Source organism: Sciurus carolinensis, chromosome 7 (genome assembly GCF_902686445.1).
Source record: "Sciurus carolinensis chromosome 7, mSciCar1.2, whole genome shotgun sequence".
Taxonomy (NCBI): Eukaryota; Metazoa; Chordata; class Mammalia; order Rodentia; family Sciuridae; genus Sciurus; species Sciurus carolinensis.
In genome coordinates, this window is record NC_062219.1 from 153,088,644 (window position 1) to 153,103,079 (window position 14,436).

Here is a 14,436-nt window from a genome sequence, read left to right on the forward strand (position 1 = left end):
TGAACCACAGGGGATCACCCCATCAGTTGTAAACTTAGTAGGTGGGGGTTGCTGCATTTTTAAATCACTTTTGTTCCTTTAAGCCAATGAATTTGTTAAATCAAGAAAAAGTAAAGTGAAAGACATTCCTGTATCATTTGTCTTCTTAATGGAAGATCGAGTTTGACGCTGAGAGCATTTGAGAGACTCTATAACAATTTAATAGGTTAAGTCCCATCAGGGGAGAGAAAAGAGACAAACACACCTGGAAACCTTCAGGAACGCTGCGTGTTTATTTTCATAAATAAGTATAAAATAGCAAATGCTCACCAGCAACTTTACAACGCCTTGTGGAAATTACAGTCGCTCTTGGTAATGGAAGGTTCTAGAGTTCATTAACCAGGTAGTCTACAGAGGCTTGACTCTGGCAGCGTACAGGCACCTTTGCATCCCAGGGCTTGCTTTTCGTTCTTATGGAATGACAAAGATAAGCAGGTCACGTGCAAAAGTCATCTAGTAACGTGCTCTCCACAGTTATGGGAGCCGATTCACACGTACTGGGACCTTCGATGGTGTTTTTCAAATGCAGAAGGGAGTGCAAAATTATTTTAATTCAGCAGAGTGAAAGCAGCAAATATCCCACAAGGTGAAGCAGAATTTTAGCAAACTATAAAATTGTGAATCCATCCCTATGGACATGTGCACACAAGATGTGTGAGGTTATGTAATCTAGTCTGTGTTTCTAAGGACACCATTATTTACTACAAAAATTCTGGACCTGTGTTTCTGTAAAAACATTTCATAAAAGAAAATTATTTTTAATAAAATAAACAATATACATAGGAAGCTATAAAAAAGTCTACCAATGAAGTTTAATATCTATGCTAAATAGAAACATAAGTATATTTTACTGTGCTTAATTTGTATATGACATAAGTCAAAATGTTTCTATTGTGTTCATGAAAAATGCCACCAATAGGATGAATACATCAAATGTTATCAACACAAAATAAAACAAACCATAAACCATCCAAACCCAATTTTAATTATATAAAAGGCAGCTCTATTTACTCAAAAGACACAGCTAAAACTTTTGCATTTTAGAGTGTGCACTGATACAGAAATGAAAAGCTAACTGCTGATAATTTGATTAAAATACAAATAATTTTCCTTACAGAGAGATAATCTGAATATAATAAATCCTATGAAAATATTAACCTTTACAGCTTAACCTTTATTTGTGACATCAACAATCGCCCATTATTATTGTACATGTTAAAGATTTAAGACACAAGAAGAACATTGAGGCAAGAAATCAAAACTTCTGAAATTGACTATAATTGCTTCCTTTCCCCTCTGTCACTGCATTTGTGACAATAACTGAAACACTCAATTAAGCTCTGGGGTTCAGGTTGACAGGACTGCAGGAAATTAATCTGTCCCATCCGTAGGCGAAAGCTCAGCCATTGCTGGCTAAGTCAGTGGAGCGCCCTTAGTTACCTCCTGATTTATAAACGCTTTCCAGGAGCCAGACATTTTGTAATTCTTTTCTAATTCCCCATCTCCTACAGGATGTTATGCCTCATCAAGAACAATATTTTGTTCCTCACTAACATATGGGAACACTTTCTCATTCCCCATCTGTCACTCAAACTTCATGGCAGGAAATATACACATTTCATGTGGGAAGAACAAACATCAGACCTATATATACCAGGACATTTTTCTAAAAAACAAAAATCTAATGATGTTTGCAAAAATGATTTTCAAAATCAAAGCTCCGCATGTGCTTTTAGTAAACAAAGAACTTTAAGGAAAAAAAAAAAACTGCTTCCGTTCCAGAAGGATATCGCATCACAGGAGATCACCAATGCGCCTGCACTGACCTAACATTGCAGAAATGAGTGGAGCGTAGTCAGTCTTTCCGTCTGTTTGTGCTGCCCGTGGCCCCAGGGGCCCTGGCCACACTCAGGTCAATCACCCATCACCGACAGGCATCAGCCTTTTGACAGAGCCTGTGCTGGTGTGCAGCACTCTGTACTCAAGCACGTGGTTCCTTCAGCTGATGGCAAGAATGTACTCCGATCACTACAGGAGAGCAAGCTATGTCTGTCTGGGTTTAGTTGTGATTTTTTAAAAAAAATCCTATCCTATCCTAGAACAAACGTTTCACTAAAATGTTGGTAATCTCTTGTTTTGAGAAAGACATTAAACTCCTTCGAATCTCAGAACCAGTATTTAGAGCACCACCGTATCCAGTGCTTCTGAGCATCTCCTCTCATGCTCGCGCCCACGGCTGCTCTCAGTTTCATGCAGAAGCGCCTCAGCCCAAGTCTGTGTCTGAGAGCCCTTTGGATGCCGCAGAGTGTGCGAGGCCATCTCCGTGAGCATTTGAGACCCATCTAGGTATTACGTTTCTGTCCAGACTGGCAACAGTTCAGATGTGATGCTTTCTGTTCAGCGATGAACCTTTTTAACTTCTTCAAAAGATGAAAGTGCAGAGCTAATTCCTGTGGAGAATTAGTTAGTCCATGAGCTACAGAAGCCGTCCTGTGGTTCTGAGTCACAGCTTCAGGTACATGGTTTTATTCCTAAGTGCGTGAACTCCATCTGCGTGCACAAGACAGGTTGTCTAGTGGATATTCTGTAGACGATGGTGGATGAGCTGTGCCCTGGGAGGGGCAGTTAACTTCATCTGACGGCTTCACCACTCTCAGCCCACAGAGATGCACACAGGCTCTAAACCATGTGTGTGGGATGGTTTTTCTCTACTCCCAGGGCAAGAATTGACACAGCATGAAGCAAGAGGTGTGATCATGTCACATTCTTCCTATGGGTCTCAGTCTCCTCCCCCCAGAAAAGGAAAAAAAAAGTCTTAAATTAAATGTCATCCTATGGCCATCCCATTCCTCTGACCACAGTATGATATGTTGGAATTACTAGAAGTCCCTGGGCACTCAGCAGCTACTCTAACAGAAGCTAAGCAGGGACATAGCCCTAGCCTGAAAATGACTTCAGTCAAAATCTTTATTTGCTCTGCAAAACTCCTCATGTTCCAATTCTGCTGACAAACCAGTTGTTCACAAGTGCCTTAAAAATTCAAATAAGTTTAAGAAAGCAGTTGAGTGACATTAAAACCAGGAAATCTGCATATCCAGCATTGCAAAGAACATCTTGAAGCATCATATTGGTTCCTATGTAAAAGCGATGTGAGTTTTTCATAGCGCCCTGTCTCTGTAAGACAGCACATGAAGACTAACCCAGATCTCTTCCATCCACTCACATAAATGGTCCCGAATCCCCACAAAGTCTTACTTTTTGGAACTAGCCTGACATGGGGACCACCTTTCCCACAGAGAAAACTACCACATTCAGGACTAGAAATGACTTTCAACATTTATGCTGAAGTCATATCCAAAGTGACATCCACAATTTTAATTCTCTGTGAGTGATTTCTTACTTGATTAGATGACTTATGTCATTTATTTATTTTTTAAAGTAATATATTTGCAACTTTTAAAGTGGTAAGTTATTCATTCCTTCATAGTAGGTCACAGTTTTATCAACAAGTGTTAAAATACACACACATGAGAAGAATATGTCCCTGTTTTTAAAATGTTTTGATAGTTATTGTGACCTATAACTTCTTAAAGTATACTTAAAATTCCAAATTTTATTTTTCATGTAAAATATCAATATCATTCATCATTAAAATGATTCACAAGGAATTCCCTAAAGCCTAAGTTTCATAGTATAATGAAGAAAAGAATGGGAAGGAAAAAAAAAGAAAAATATTTTTATTAAAGAAGAAAAGAGAGAGAGAAATTCTTCAATGGTAAAAGAAAAGAGAAGGAAGTTTCTTGAGACTTAGTTCAAGCCTCTTATATTTAGTCTCAAGTTTAAAGTCACTAAACCTGGAGTAAGTAGGTTGCCTAGAGCAACCAAAGGCCAGCTGGTCCACTTTTCCAGCCACAGGAGACGGCTATCTTTGCTGCCCACCTGAGGAAGGGAGCCCACTTACCAGGAGAAGCACAACCTAGATTTTACACCAGAAACACAGCACCCCATCTGTAATTCACGCCCCCAGATTGGTACAGCCTGTGTCGTGGTGAGCTCCCTGAAATACTGCAACATCATAATCTCTGTCGTACTTCCTATTTCTTGGAGATACCAAAACAGCTATGAGGAAAAATATACCTATTTTCCAAGTATTACAAAGTGCTTTACATAACTGCCAATTACTCTGACTCCAAATGGTTGGCTATGAAACCTGGGGTGTGGGGTCGTCCTTTAAATTGATGATTAACAATGATTCTTATAAAAGCACTAGAAGTTGAAATTTCCAATTCACAACTTCTACATAATGAAAAATATATTCTTTAAAATGGGAAAAATATATTATTTCTATGGGTAAAGAAAGACCGACATCATCTCTAATCATGAGCACCAAACTAATGTAATTACACCCCCCATATGCACCTCACAAGGAGAAAGGAAATTAATCAGTCACAAAGTGGCAATCAGGGACTGTTTCCATTATGATGATTTTTAAAGTTTTTTCACCTATTTCTATCCGATAGCGTCTAATTATATAGTAAAGAATCTGTTTAAAAGACTAAATACAGCCAACTCGGAAAATAAATACTTGCTAATCTCTCTGGGGCAAAAATATCACAAGACAGTGCTAATAGAAATCAAGCAGAAAGCTAGTGAAACTGCGTGTCCGTAAGCTTTTCTTGCAGCCTACATCCTTCTTCCTAGGACACTGTCTTCCTTTCGCGCAGCAAAGTGGGGGAAGAAAGGAGAAAGAGAGAAAACCGAAAATCTGGGACGAATTTTGGAATAACCAATTTTGGGTTTTCCAATACAATAACATGAGGGGGAAAAGCATCCTACAGGTGAAGGTAGACAGGACCCGTGGAAATCCACGGGACTTCCAGAATTTGCTGGGCAGCAGGAGCAGGCCTTCCTGAACACCACCATGCCCGGCACCCTGGGAAGTTCCTGGGCCTGCCGCCCAGTGCCCACCTGCAACGCTCCCACTGAATGCTACCTCCTACCCAAGTGGGTGCCTTTGGAATGCACTCGAGGTAGAGTCTGGCTTAAGAGGGAGGAAGACCAAGGAAATGTCATTCTCCTGCCATGTCCAAGTGACCTCGGGAACTAAGCTGCAACTTTTTTCATTCAAAAGTTTATTGCTTTCAGAAAATAATACACGCTTTCCTATTGCCAGTTCTTTAAGATTCTATGCTTTCTGGGATAAATGCTTTAGAACAAACTGCTGTCTCCTAATCTCATTCCTAAATTTACAATAAGGTATGCAGTGGGAGTGAGTCCATCTTTGTATCCTTATGAACATAAGTGGCCAACTGTCCACTGCAGATTCTTCTCTGTCCCTCTTGTTTAAATCTTCTACATGACATAAAAACACATGTGACGAAAACATGTCATTCTCCTTAGTAGCTACCGAGGGTCTGCTGGCCTTGCCCTGAGTCCTCTAGATGTGAAATTCCACGGGTAGGATTCGACCGTCCAGTCACTTCACGTTTGGCGCTAAGGATGCGCTTGCTATTCAGGGGTCACACCTTCATTCTCATACTCTGGATGCACGCTCTCGGTCATCATCTAGGCCACCACAGCATAGTCCTTGTTTTGCTCATTGCTCCCATTTTCCTGAGGACTAGTGACCTTTACTTCTGGCCTCGGTGGCTTTTGAGGGTCCACATCAGCCTGAAGGAAAACATCAAAACGAAGATATTTAGCTCCTTGATTTACAAAGGTAATAAATGTTACAAGGAAAAAAGTTCCTCAGCGTCCTGTCTAGTCCCTGATGTCCTCGGGCAGGACCAGTGCTCCCCGTGGCCTCCGTCTGTGGTCACCCCACAGTCACACCATTCTATTTGCAGAGAAGGCTTTTCTAGGACTGTAATTACTGTCTCCTACACTGCAGGCTTTATTTTTCTGGGTTTTCTTTTCTTTTCTTTTTCTCCCTTGGAGTTTTTCTTTCCAAATACATCTTTATATTTTTCAATGGGTAGTTCTCAGAGATGAGGGAGGAGAGCAAGGCAGCAGCAGGCGCCCGGAGTCTGGAGAGCCAGGCCCCGGCTGAGGCTCCCCTGGAGGACCCACGGACGTGCCAGTGCAGTGCCAGGGGCCATCCAGCACAGGCAGGCGGAGAGACAGAACCCCAGACCGCAGGGCGGCTTCTCTGCAGCAGCAGCTCTCCCGCCTGCCACGCGGGATGCTCCCATGGTGTTAGTGATACCGTCCCACAGGTCATTTGTTTTCCCCCACTGGACTGAAAACTGAGTGGTGAGATTAGAACTCACTGGTTTGAGAACCAGAATTCAAAAACGCTGGCTTTCAAACTCTGCTGCCTGAATCCTGGAGGCTCCACACCTCTGCAAGAGCCAGCAGCCTGGAGGACTGGGGCCCATCCAGCCCCCCAAACCCCACACCACGGACTCACTCGTCACCTTTGTAGGGAGAACATGAAAGTCTCTAGGTGACTTTCAAGCACACGGTACATTGTTGTTAGCTGTAAGGACCACGTTTCCACAGACGTCTTGGACTTATTCCTCCTCACTGAAGTTTAATCTCCTGGGACCAACATCTCCCAGCCCCTAATGACACCATTCTGCCCTCTGCCTCTACGAGTCCCACTCTGCTGGGCTGCATATATAAGTGAGACCGCAAAACATTTGTCCTTCTGTGCCTGGCGTGTTTCACTTAGCACGATGCCTTCCAGGTTTACTCAATTTGTTGCAAACTGTATGTTACTTTTAGAAACTGTATTTACGGAAGACGGAGGGAAAGGTAATCTAATCATTTCCGTAAACTCTATGTAGGTCATGCATTGAATTAAACTAGACCACTGGGGGAAAACTGTGTACCAGGATCTCACTGGTACACAGAACTGCACTTTGATTTCATGCTGTAAACTCTCGTGAAAGGCTAATACAACAAAGAGTTCTGTGAGCCTACCACTGCAGTTGCCATATAATGGCACTGAGGACTGTGTGGACCTGTGTATTGTGATCATCCCACCTTGAGTCAGGACGACATGAGAGGCACGCTGAGAGTTTTCATTTCATGTTGAGAATGTTTTGCAGAGTGGTGCAGCAGACTGCAGAAAACTCTGTGCCACTTATGAAAGCCTGGCCACAAGAAGGCTGTGCACTCTGCCAGCGTCAAGTTCTCCTGTCCTTTGCTACAGCTACACACAGGTACCAGTGCACTGAGTGCTTGGCTCAGTTAATCCTTTTAAGGTGGAACCAACAAACCAGGCTGATTCTCCCAGAGAGAAAAGAAGTCACTGGTAGCAGAGATGATGCTCTTTGTATCATCCATGTCTCACTGGCCTTGATATCTCTTTCTGGCTTGTTCTTACTTGGTCCAAGCTTGTTTCTAGGTTTTCTTTTTTTTTCTTTCTCCCTTTTATTATATATGTTGTTTATTATATATGTTGCTCTGCGAATTTTTAGTACAATGAGAAGAGATGAATGGATGGATGGATGGATGGATGGATGGCAGTAAGATGGACATGTGGACTGTCAGGTAGATGGCAGTACTAAGTTTGTGAACTCTTTTGAAATAAGTGGAAATTAAAATTAATCAAAACTGTATGAGCTCTTACCTACTCTACCATAAGTGATTTCATTGCCAGTTCTAAGCACTTAGATAATCTTCTTAAATGTATGCATGTGTGTGCAGGCTCTCCCTCTCCCTCTCTCTCTCCCCGTCCCTCCTTCTTCCCCTCTCTCCCTCCCCCTCATCCCTCCCCCTTTCCCTCCCCCTCCCTCTCCCCCCTCCGTCTTTCTCTCTCTCTCCCTCCTCTCATGCATACACACAAGTAAGCAAAGCGATACCTCTTCTTGTCCACTGTCAGCACCCCCTGGAGACTGTCTTTCCTCCTCCACTGCCGGCTGGAGCTCATTATTAACCTGGTCCAGTTCCTCGCCATTTTCTTCATCGGTGCCTCCGTTGGCCCGAGCAGGACCCGTGTTCTCCTCACTGTGATCTGGGATCTCCTCCACTTGCTCAGGGGCATGGGCAGCCTCCCCACCGGCCTCCTCTCTGACTTCGCCATTCATCTCTGAGAAGTCTTCTTTCTGTTCTGTATCATTGTTGGTTTTCTCCTCATCTTCTTCCTCATCAACGATTTCTGCCGGTCTCTGATGGAACAAAAGAAATAATGGGTAAAAGTAAGAAGTGTAACAGATTTTCCATAACACCTTACAGTGAAGCGGTAATCACCATACTACGGTCAAGTGCACCTTCCTCGCAGGTGTGCAGCACTTTCCAGACCGTGACAGGTTTGCATTGACTAAATACCTACCACACGCCACAGTTTGAAGTATCTTCTCATTTAATCAGCACCACAACGATCCTGCGAAATTGGCATCACTCCCATTTCACAGATGAGAAATGAAGGCATGGATAGCCAAGCATCAAGCCCAAGGTCCCACTGGAGAATCCAGAACTTGAACTAAACCTGTGACTTCAGAACCAGTGCTGGTAATCCTCACACAGATAGGAAATTAATCCATGGGGTCCTTGGACAGCATAGAGGGAGCATCTGGCCCAGAGGAGGAGGCTCAGAACAGGTCTTTGTGGAGAGGTATAGGTAACAACAATTGGGCTGGTTGAGAACTAGGCTTCCTGGCATGGAACAGGAACGGCTTTCCACACAGTGCCTGAGAGAGGGGACAGTTTATCTCTAAATGCAAAAGTTAAATGCTTTGCAAACTCAAGTTAAACCTTTTTCCTGTGATTTGTAAATATGTATGTTTGCTTTAAAAGAGAACAGGAGGCCACAGTCTAGAGCCAAGACTGGAGAAGGAACAAACTGTGTACAAGTCCTGGTCAGGCACTTACTGGCTACCTAACTTCTCTGAGTTTCAGGTTTCCCATTCGTAAATGCAAAGATCATAAAATTCTTACGTGGGGGTTAAATGAGCTAAGATATAGGAAATGCCAAGCACAAGACCTGGCATATCACATATCCTTAAAACACAGAAATCCCTTTCCATTTGTTATCATACATCCTTTACTGGAGATGTCATATTTCTTCATTGCCACCAACAAAATAACAGTCTTTTAAATGTTAGGGTAGAAAGAACACAGAATTTGTTCTGTTTAAGATCCCAGACCCACTTTTTCTAGCTGTCCAAGATTGGACAGGTCACTTAATTCTCTGGCCGCTGTAAAATGAGAGCTTGGGACTCAATTTGTCCTGGCCTCCCTTCCAACTCTGAAAATGGATTCTTTTCTCAGTAAAACTTAAAGCACAATGCTTTCAGTTGGAGAAGTGAAGAAGGAAGAAAATGAAGAAATAGACTAATGGTTTAAAAATAAAATGTCACATAATATTAAAGAAAAAAAGTTGGAATCATGAATTCTTATTTTCTCTTAAATTATCAAATGTAGTGATATTATATCAAAGATGCACTTAGATAATGAAGGAAAAAAACAGTTGTTGCTAAGGTATCGCAAAACCATACAGTTGGTCACCATGCAGATTATATAAGACAGTGAAGCTGATTGTCCAAATTTTCATTCAGAGGCCTACTGTCAAATAGGGTCCCAGCCACAGCTATCCTTGAGCATGCCACCCAGGGTGAAGCCCTTAGGAAGGTCAAAGGCTGGGGAAGCTCAGAGTGGGAAGGGAGTGGATCTGCCAGATGAGGCTAAAAGGAACAGCAAAATATTTATGAAATGTAACTTGATAAGGAACGTCTGGATTTTAGTGTATAACACCCAAATGACTGAAGATGAGAAAAGACTCCAATCTCCAAACAAGAAACTCGCATTTTCCCAACTCCCCGCCATGCCCTCATCTCACCCTCTCTCCAAATAGAACAAACACCCAAGGCACTGAAGAACACACACACCTGAAGTGTGGAGGAGGGAAGAATTAGGATTCGGAGAACTGGGCACTATTCTTTACTAAAACGGAACAAAGGAGGACACTTCACACATGAAAACTGGTTATGGTTCCAAACACAAAACAATTAGCAATCTAAAAATGAAATTACAAAAACAATTCCATTTACTATAGCTTAAAAAAAAACAAACTTATCCAAGGAGATGGAATTATCTTAACCAAGGAGTTGAAAACTATAAAAACACTACAAAACACTGCTCAATGATAGTAAAGAATACAAACATATACCATGTTCATGGATTGGAATACTTAATTTTGTTAAGACAGCAATACTGTCCAATGAACTACAGATGTAGAGCAATCTTTGTCAAAATCACAATGCCATATTTGTAGAAATGGAAAAATCCATTCTAAAATTCTGAAACATTAAGAAACCTTAAATAGTTAAAACAATCTTGAAAAAGAGGTACAAACCTGGAGAATTCACACTTCCTGATTTCAAAATGTACCACAAAGCTATCATCATCAAAACCAGTGGTATAAACACAAATATATGAATCAATGGAATAGAAGTCCTGAAATAAACTCTTACATATAAATTCAAATGATTAGATGAGGAAATCAAGATCACTCAGTAGAAAAAAGAAAACCTTTTCAACAAATGGTTCTGGGAAAATTGAATAGCCACACAAAAAGAGTGAAGTGGGACCACTTCCTAGCACCATATGCAAAAACTAACTCAGGGTGGATTAGAAACCTCAGTGAAAGACCTAAAAACAGACAATTCTTATAGGAAAGTATGGAGCAAAAGCTTTGTGCCCTTGGGTTCGGCAGCCATTTCTCTGACATTACACCAAAGGCACAGGCAACAAAGGAATGGACAAGTTGAACTTTGTGAAGTTTGAAACATTTGTGCATCGAAAGACACCGCGAGCAGAGTAAAATGGCAGCCCTCAGAATGGGAGAAGGCATTTACAAACCACACAGCTGATAGGGTACTGACATCCTGAAATACAGAGAACTCCTAAAACCCAACCACAAAAAAAACAAAAACAAAAACAAAAAAAAAAAACAAGTGATTCAAAATATGCAGAGGACACAGACATTTCTCCAAAGAAGACATGCAAATGGCCAGTGAACAGGTAGAAAGATGCTCAACACCACTAAGCATTAGGGGGATGCGAACCAAAACCACAACCCACCCACCTCACACCCATTAATATGGTTACTAGGAAAAAAGAGAAAGTAAGGAAGGTCAACCAGGGCATGAAGCAGCTGGATCCCTTGAGCATTGCAGTGGGGGTGTAACGTGGCACCACCTTGTGGCAAACAGCATGGCAGTTCCTCAAAAGTCTAGGCACAACGGTATTTGTGTGGGTCGGTCTCTGTGCCCTCTATTCTGTACCATTGGTCGACCTGCCTATTTTGGTGCCAATACCATGCCATTTATGTTACTATTGCTCTGTGTGTAGTTTAAGGCCTGGTATTGGGATACCTCCTGCTTCGCTCTTCCCGCTCAGGATTGCTTGGGCTATCCTGGTTCTCTTATTCTTCCAGATGAATTTCATGATCACTTGCTCTATTTCTATGAGGAATGTCATTGGGATTTTAATTGGAATTGCATTGACTCTGTATAGCACTTTTGGTAGTATGGCCATTTTGACAATATTAATTCTGCCTATCCAGGAACATGGGAGATCTTTCCATTTTCTAAGGTCTTCCTCAATTTCTTTCTTCAATGTTTTGTAGTTTTAATTGTAAAGATCTTTTACCTCTTTGGTTAGATTGATGCCCAAGTATTTTATTTTTTTAAGGGTATTGTGAATGGAGTGGTTTTCCTAATTTCTCTTTCAAAGGAATCATCGCTTATGAATAGAAATGCATTAGATTTATGAGTGTTGATTTTTATATCCTGCTACTTTGTTGAATTTATTGATGAGTTCTAAAAGTTTTCTGGTAGAATTTTTTGGCTTCTCTAAATATAGAATCAACAAATAGTGATAGTTTGAGTTCTTCTTTTCCTATTTGTATCCCTTTAATTTCTTTGGTCTGTCTAATTGCTCTGGCTAGTGTTTCAAGGACGATGTTGAATAGAAGTGGTGAAAGAGGGCATCTCTGCCTTGTTCCAGTTTTTAGGGGGAATGCTTTTAATTTTTCTCCATTTAGAATGATGTTGGCCATGGGTTTAGCATAGATGGCCTTTACAATGATGAGGTATGTTCCTACTGTCCCTATTTTTCTAGTGTTTTAAGCATAAAGGGGTGCTGTATTTTATCAAAAGCTTTTTCTGCATCTATTGAAATAATCATATGATTCTTAACTTTAGGTCTATTGATGTGATGTATTATGTTTATTGATTTCTGGATGTTGACCTAATCTTGCATCCCTGGGATGAAACCCACTTTATCATGGTGCACTATCTTTTTAATATGTTTTGTTTGCGATTTGCTAAAACTCACGTAAATACAGTTACCTCCTACTAGACAAAGGTACCAAAAACATACAATGGAGAAAAGATAGCCTGTTCAACAAATGATGCTGGCAAAACTGGAAATCCATATGTGGCAAAATGAAACTGAACCCCTATCTCTCACGCTGCACAAAACTCAACTCAAAATGAATCAAGGACCTCGGAATTAGACCAGAGACCCTGCACCTAATAGAAGAAAAAGTAGGTCCAAATCTTCATCGTGTTGGCTTAGGATCAGACTTCCTTAACATGACTCCCAAAGCATAAGAAATAAAAGCAGAAATCAATAATTGGGATAGAATGAAACTAAAAAGGTTTTTCTCAGCAAAGGAAACAATTAACAATGTGAAGAAAGAGCCTACAGAGTGGGAGAAAATCTTTGCCACACACCTCAGATAGAGCACTAATCTCCAGAATTTATAAAGCACTCAAAAAGCTTTACAACAAGATTACAAATAACCCAGTCAATAAATGGGCTAAGGAAATGAGCAGACTTTTCACAGAAGAAGATTTGAAAGCAATCAACAGATATATGAAAAAATATTCAACTTCTGTAGTAATTAGAGAAAGGCAAAAGGAAACTACCCTAAGATTTCATCTCACCCCAATTAGAATGTCTATTATCAAGAAGACAAGCATCAATAGGTGTTGGTGAGGATGTGGGGGAAAAGGTACACTCATACATTGTTGGTGGGGTTGCAAATTGGTGCGGCCACTCTAGAAAGTAGTATGGAGATTCCTTAGAAAACCTGGAACGGAACCACCATTTGACCCAGCTATCCCATCCCTTGGCTTATACCCAAAGGACTTAAAATCAGCATACTACAGTGATGCAGCCACATCAATGTGTATAGCTGCTCAATTTACAATAGCTAGATTGTGAAACCAACCTAGATGTCCTTCAATAGATGAATGGGTTAAAAAAACTGTGGTATAGCTACACAATGGAATGTTACTCAGTCACAAAGATGAATAAAATTATGGCATTTGTAGGTAAATGGATGGAGTTGGAGAATGTCATGCTAAGTGAAATAGGCCAAGCCCAAAAAACCAAAGGCAAATGATCTCTCTGATAAGTGGATGATGATACATAATGGGGTTGGGGGGAGGCAAGAGGGGAGGAAGGGTGGATTGTATAGAGGAAAAAGAGGGGTGGGGAGGGGCTAGGGGGAGGAAAAAATAATAGAATGAGACAAACATCATGACCCTATGTACATGTATGATTATGCAAATGGTGTGACTACTTCATGTACAACCAGAGAAATGAAAATTGTACCCCATTTGTAAAATGAATCCAAATTTTAAAAATTAAAATTAAAAAAAAAAAAAAAGTCTAGGCCTAGAATTACCACGTGGTCCAGCCATTCCACTCTGGGCAGACGCCCAGGAGAACTGAAAGCTGGGTCTAAAGGGACGTTCCTCCAACCAGGTTCACAACAGCTGACAGGTGGGACTGACCCAAGTGTGCATGCGTAGAGGAACCGCTGAGCAAGATGTGGCACCTGCCCCGGTGGAATATGGCTCAGCTTCCTACTGAGGGAATCCCGACCACGCTCGCAAGCAGGACACCCCACCAGGTGAAATAAACCCGGGGCAAAGGACGAGCACTGAACCAATCCACCCCATGTGAGGTATGCACAGGGAGGTGAAGTCGGAGAAAGTGAGAGCAGGTGGCCTCGGGCCCTGGGCAGGGGCGAGTGGGAATGAGGCCTCGTGGGCACCGTCTCACCGTGCGAGGTGCAGAGGCCCGGAGGTGTGCGGGGGACGGCAGCGCGAGTCATGAGCGCGCTGGAGGTGCGACCCGAGGGCCTGGGCGAGGAGGGCGAGGTGCGGATCCAGCAGACCTGGGGCGAGGAGGGCGAGGACTACCTGACATGGACTTTACTAGAGAATAAGATCGAAAACAAAGACAGAGAGGGAGAGAAGGTCCCCAGCAGAGCTGAGCCTCCTGCGTCCCTGCAGAGGCTCAGCTCGCAGTGAGCCGGCGAGCGTGCAGCAGGCGGTGGGGCTTCCTCTGGAGAGACCCAGAGGAGCAGGCTGTGGGCGCAGCTGAGCCAGGACCCATTCAGAGGAACCCTGCGGACGGCTCCCCACTAATGTG

General features: G+C 42.1%; 1 protein-coding gene across 1 annotated transcript in view; it reads right to left on the reverse strand.

Annotated features, from left to right (window-relative positions):
* Window positions 1-1,003: 1,003 nt before the first annotated feature.
* Window positions 1,004-14,436, reverse strand: part of Dcdc2 (doublecortin domain containing 2) — a 136,430-nt gene continuing 122,997 nt past the window's right edge. Inside the window, exons 10-11 of the mRNA XM_047559805.1 lie at window positions 7,848-8,153; window positions 1,004-5,709 (exon numbers count right to left, since the gene is read on the reverse strand). Of these exons, the coding sequence (XP_047415761.1) occupies window positions 5,605-5,709; window positions 7,848-8,153 (411 nt within the window). The 3' untranslated portion in view covers window positions 1,004-5,604. The remainder of the gene's footprint in view (window positions 5,710-7,847; window positions 8,154-14,436) is intronic.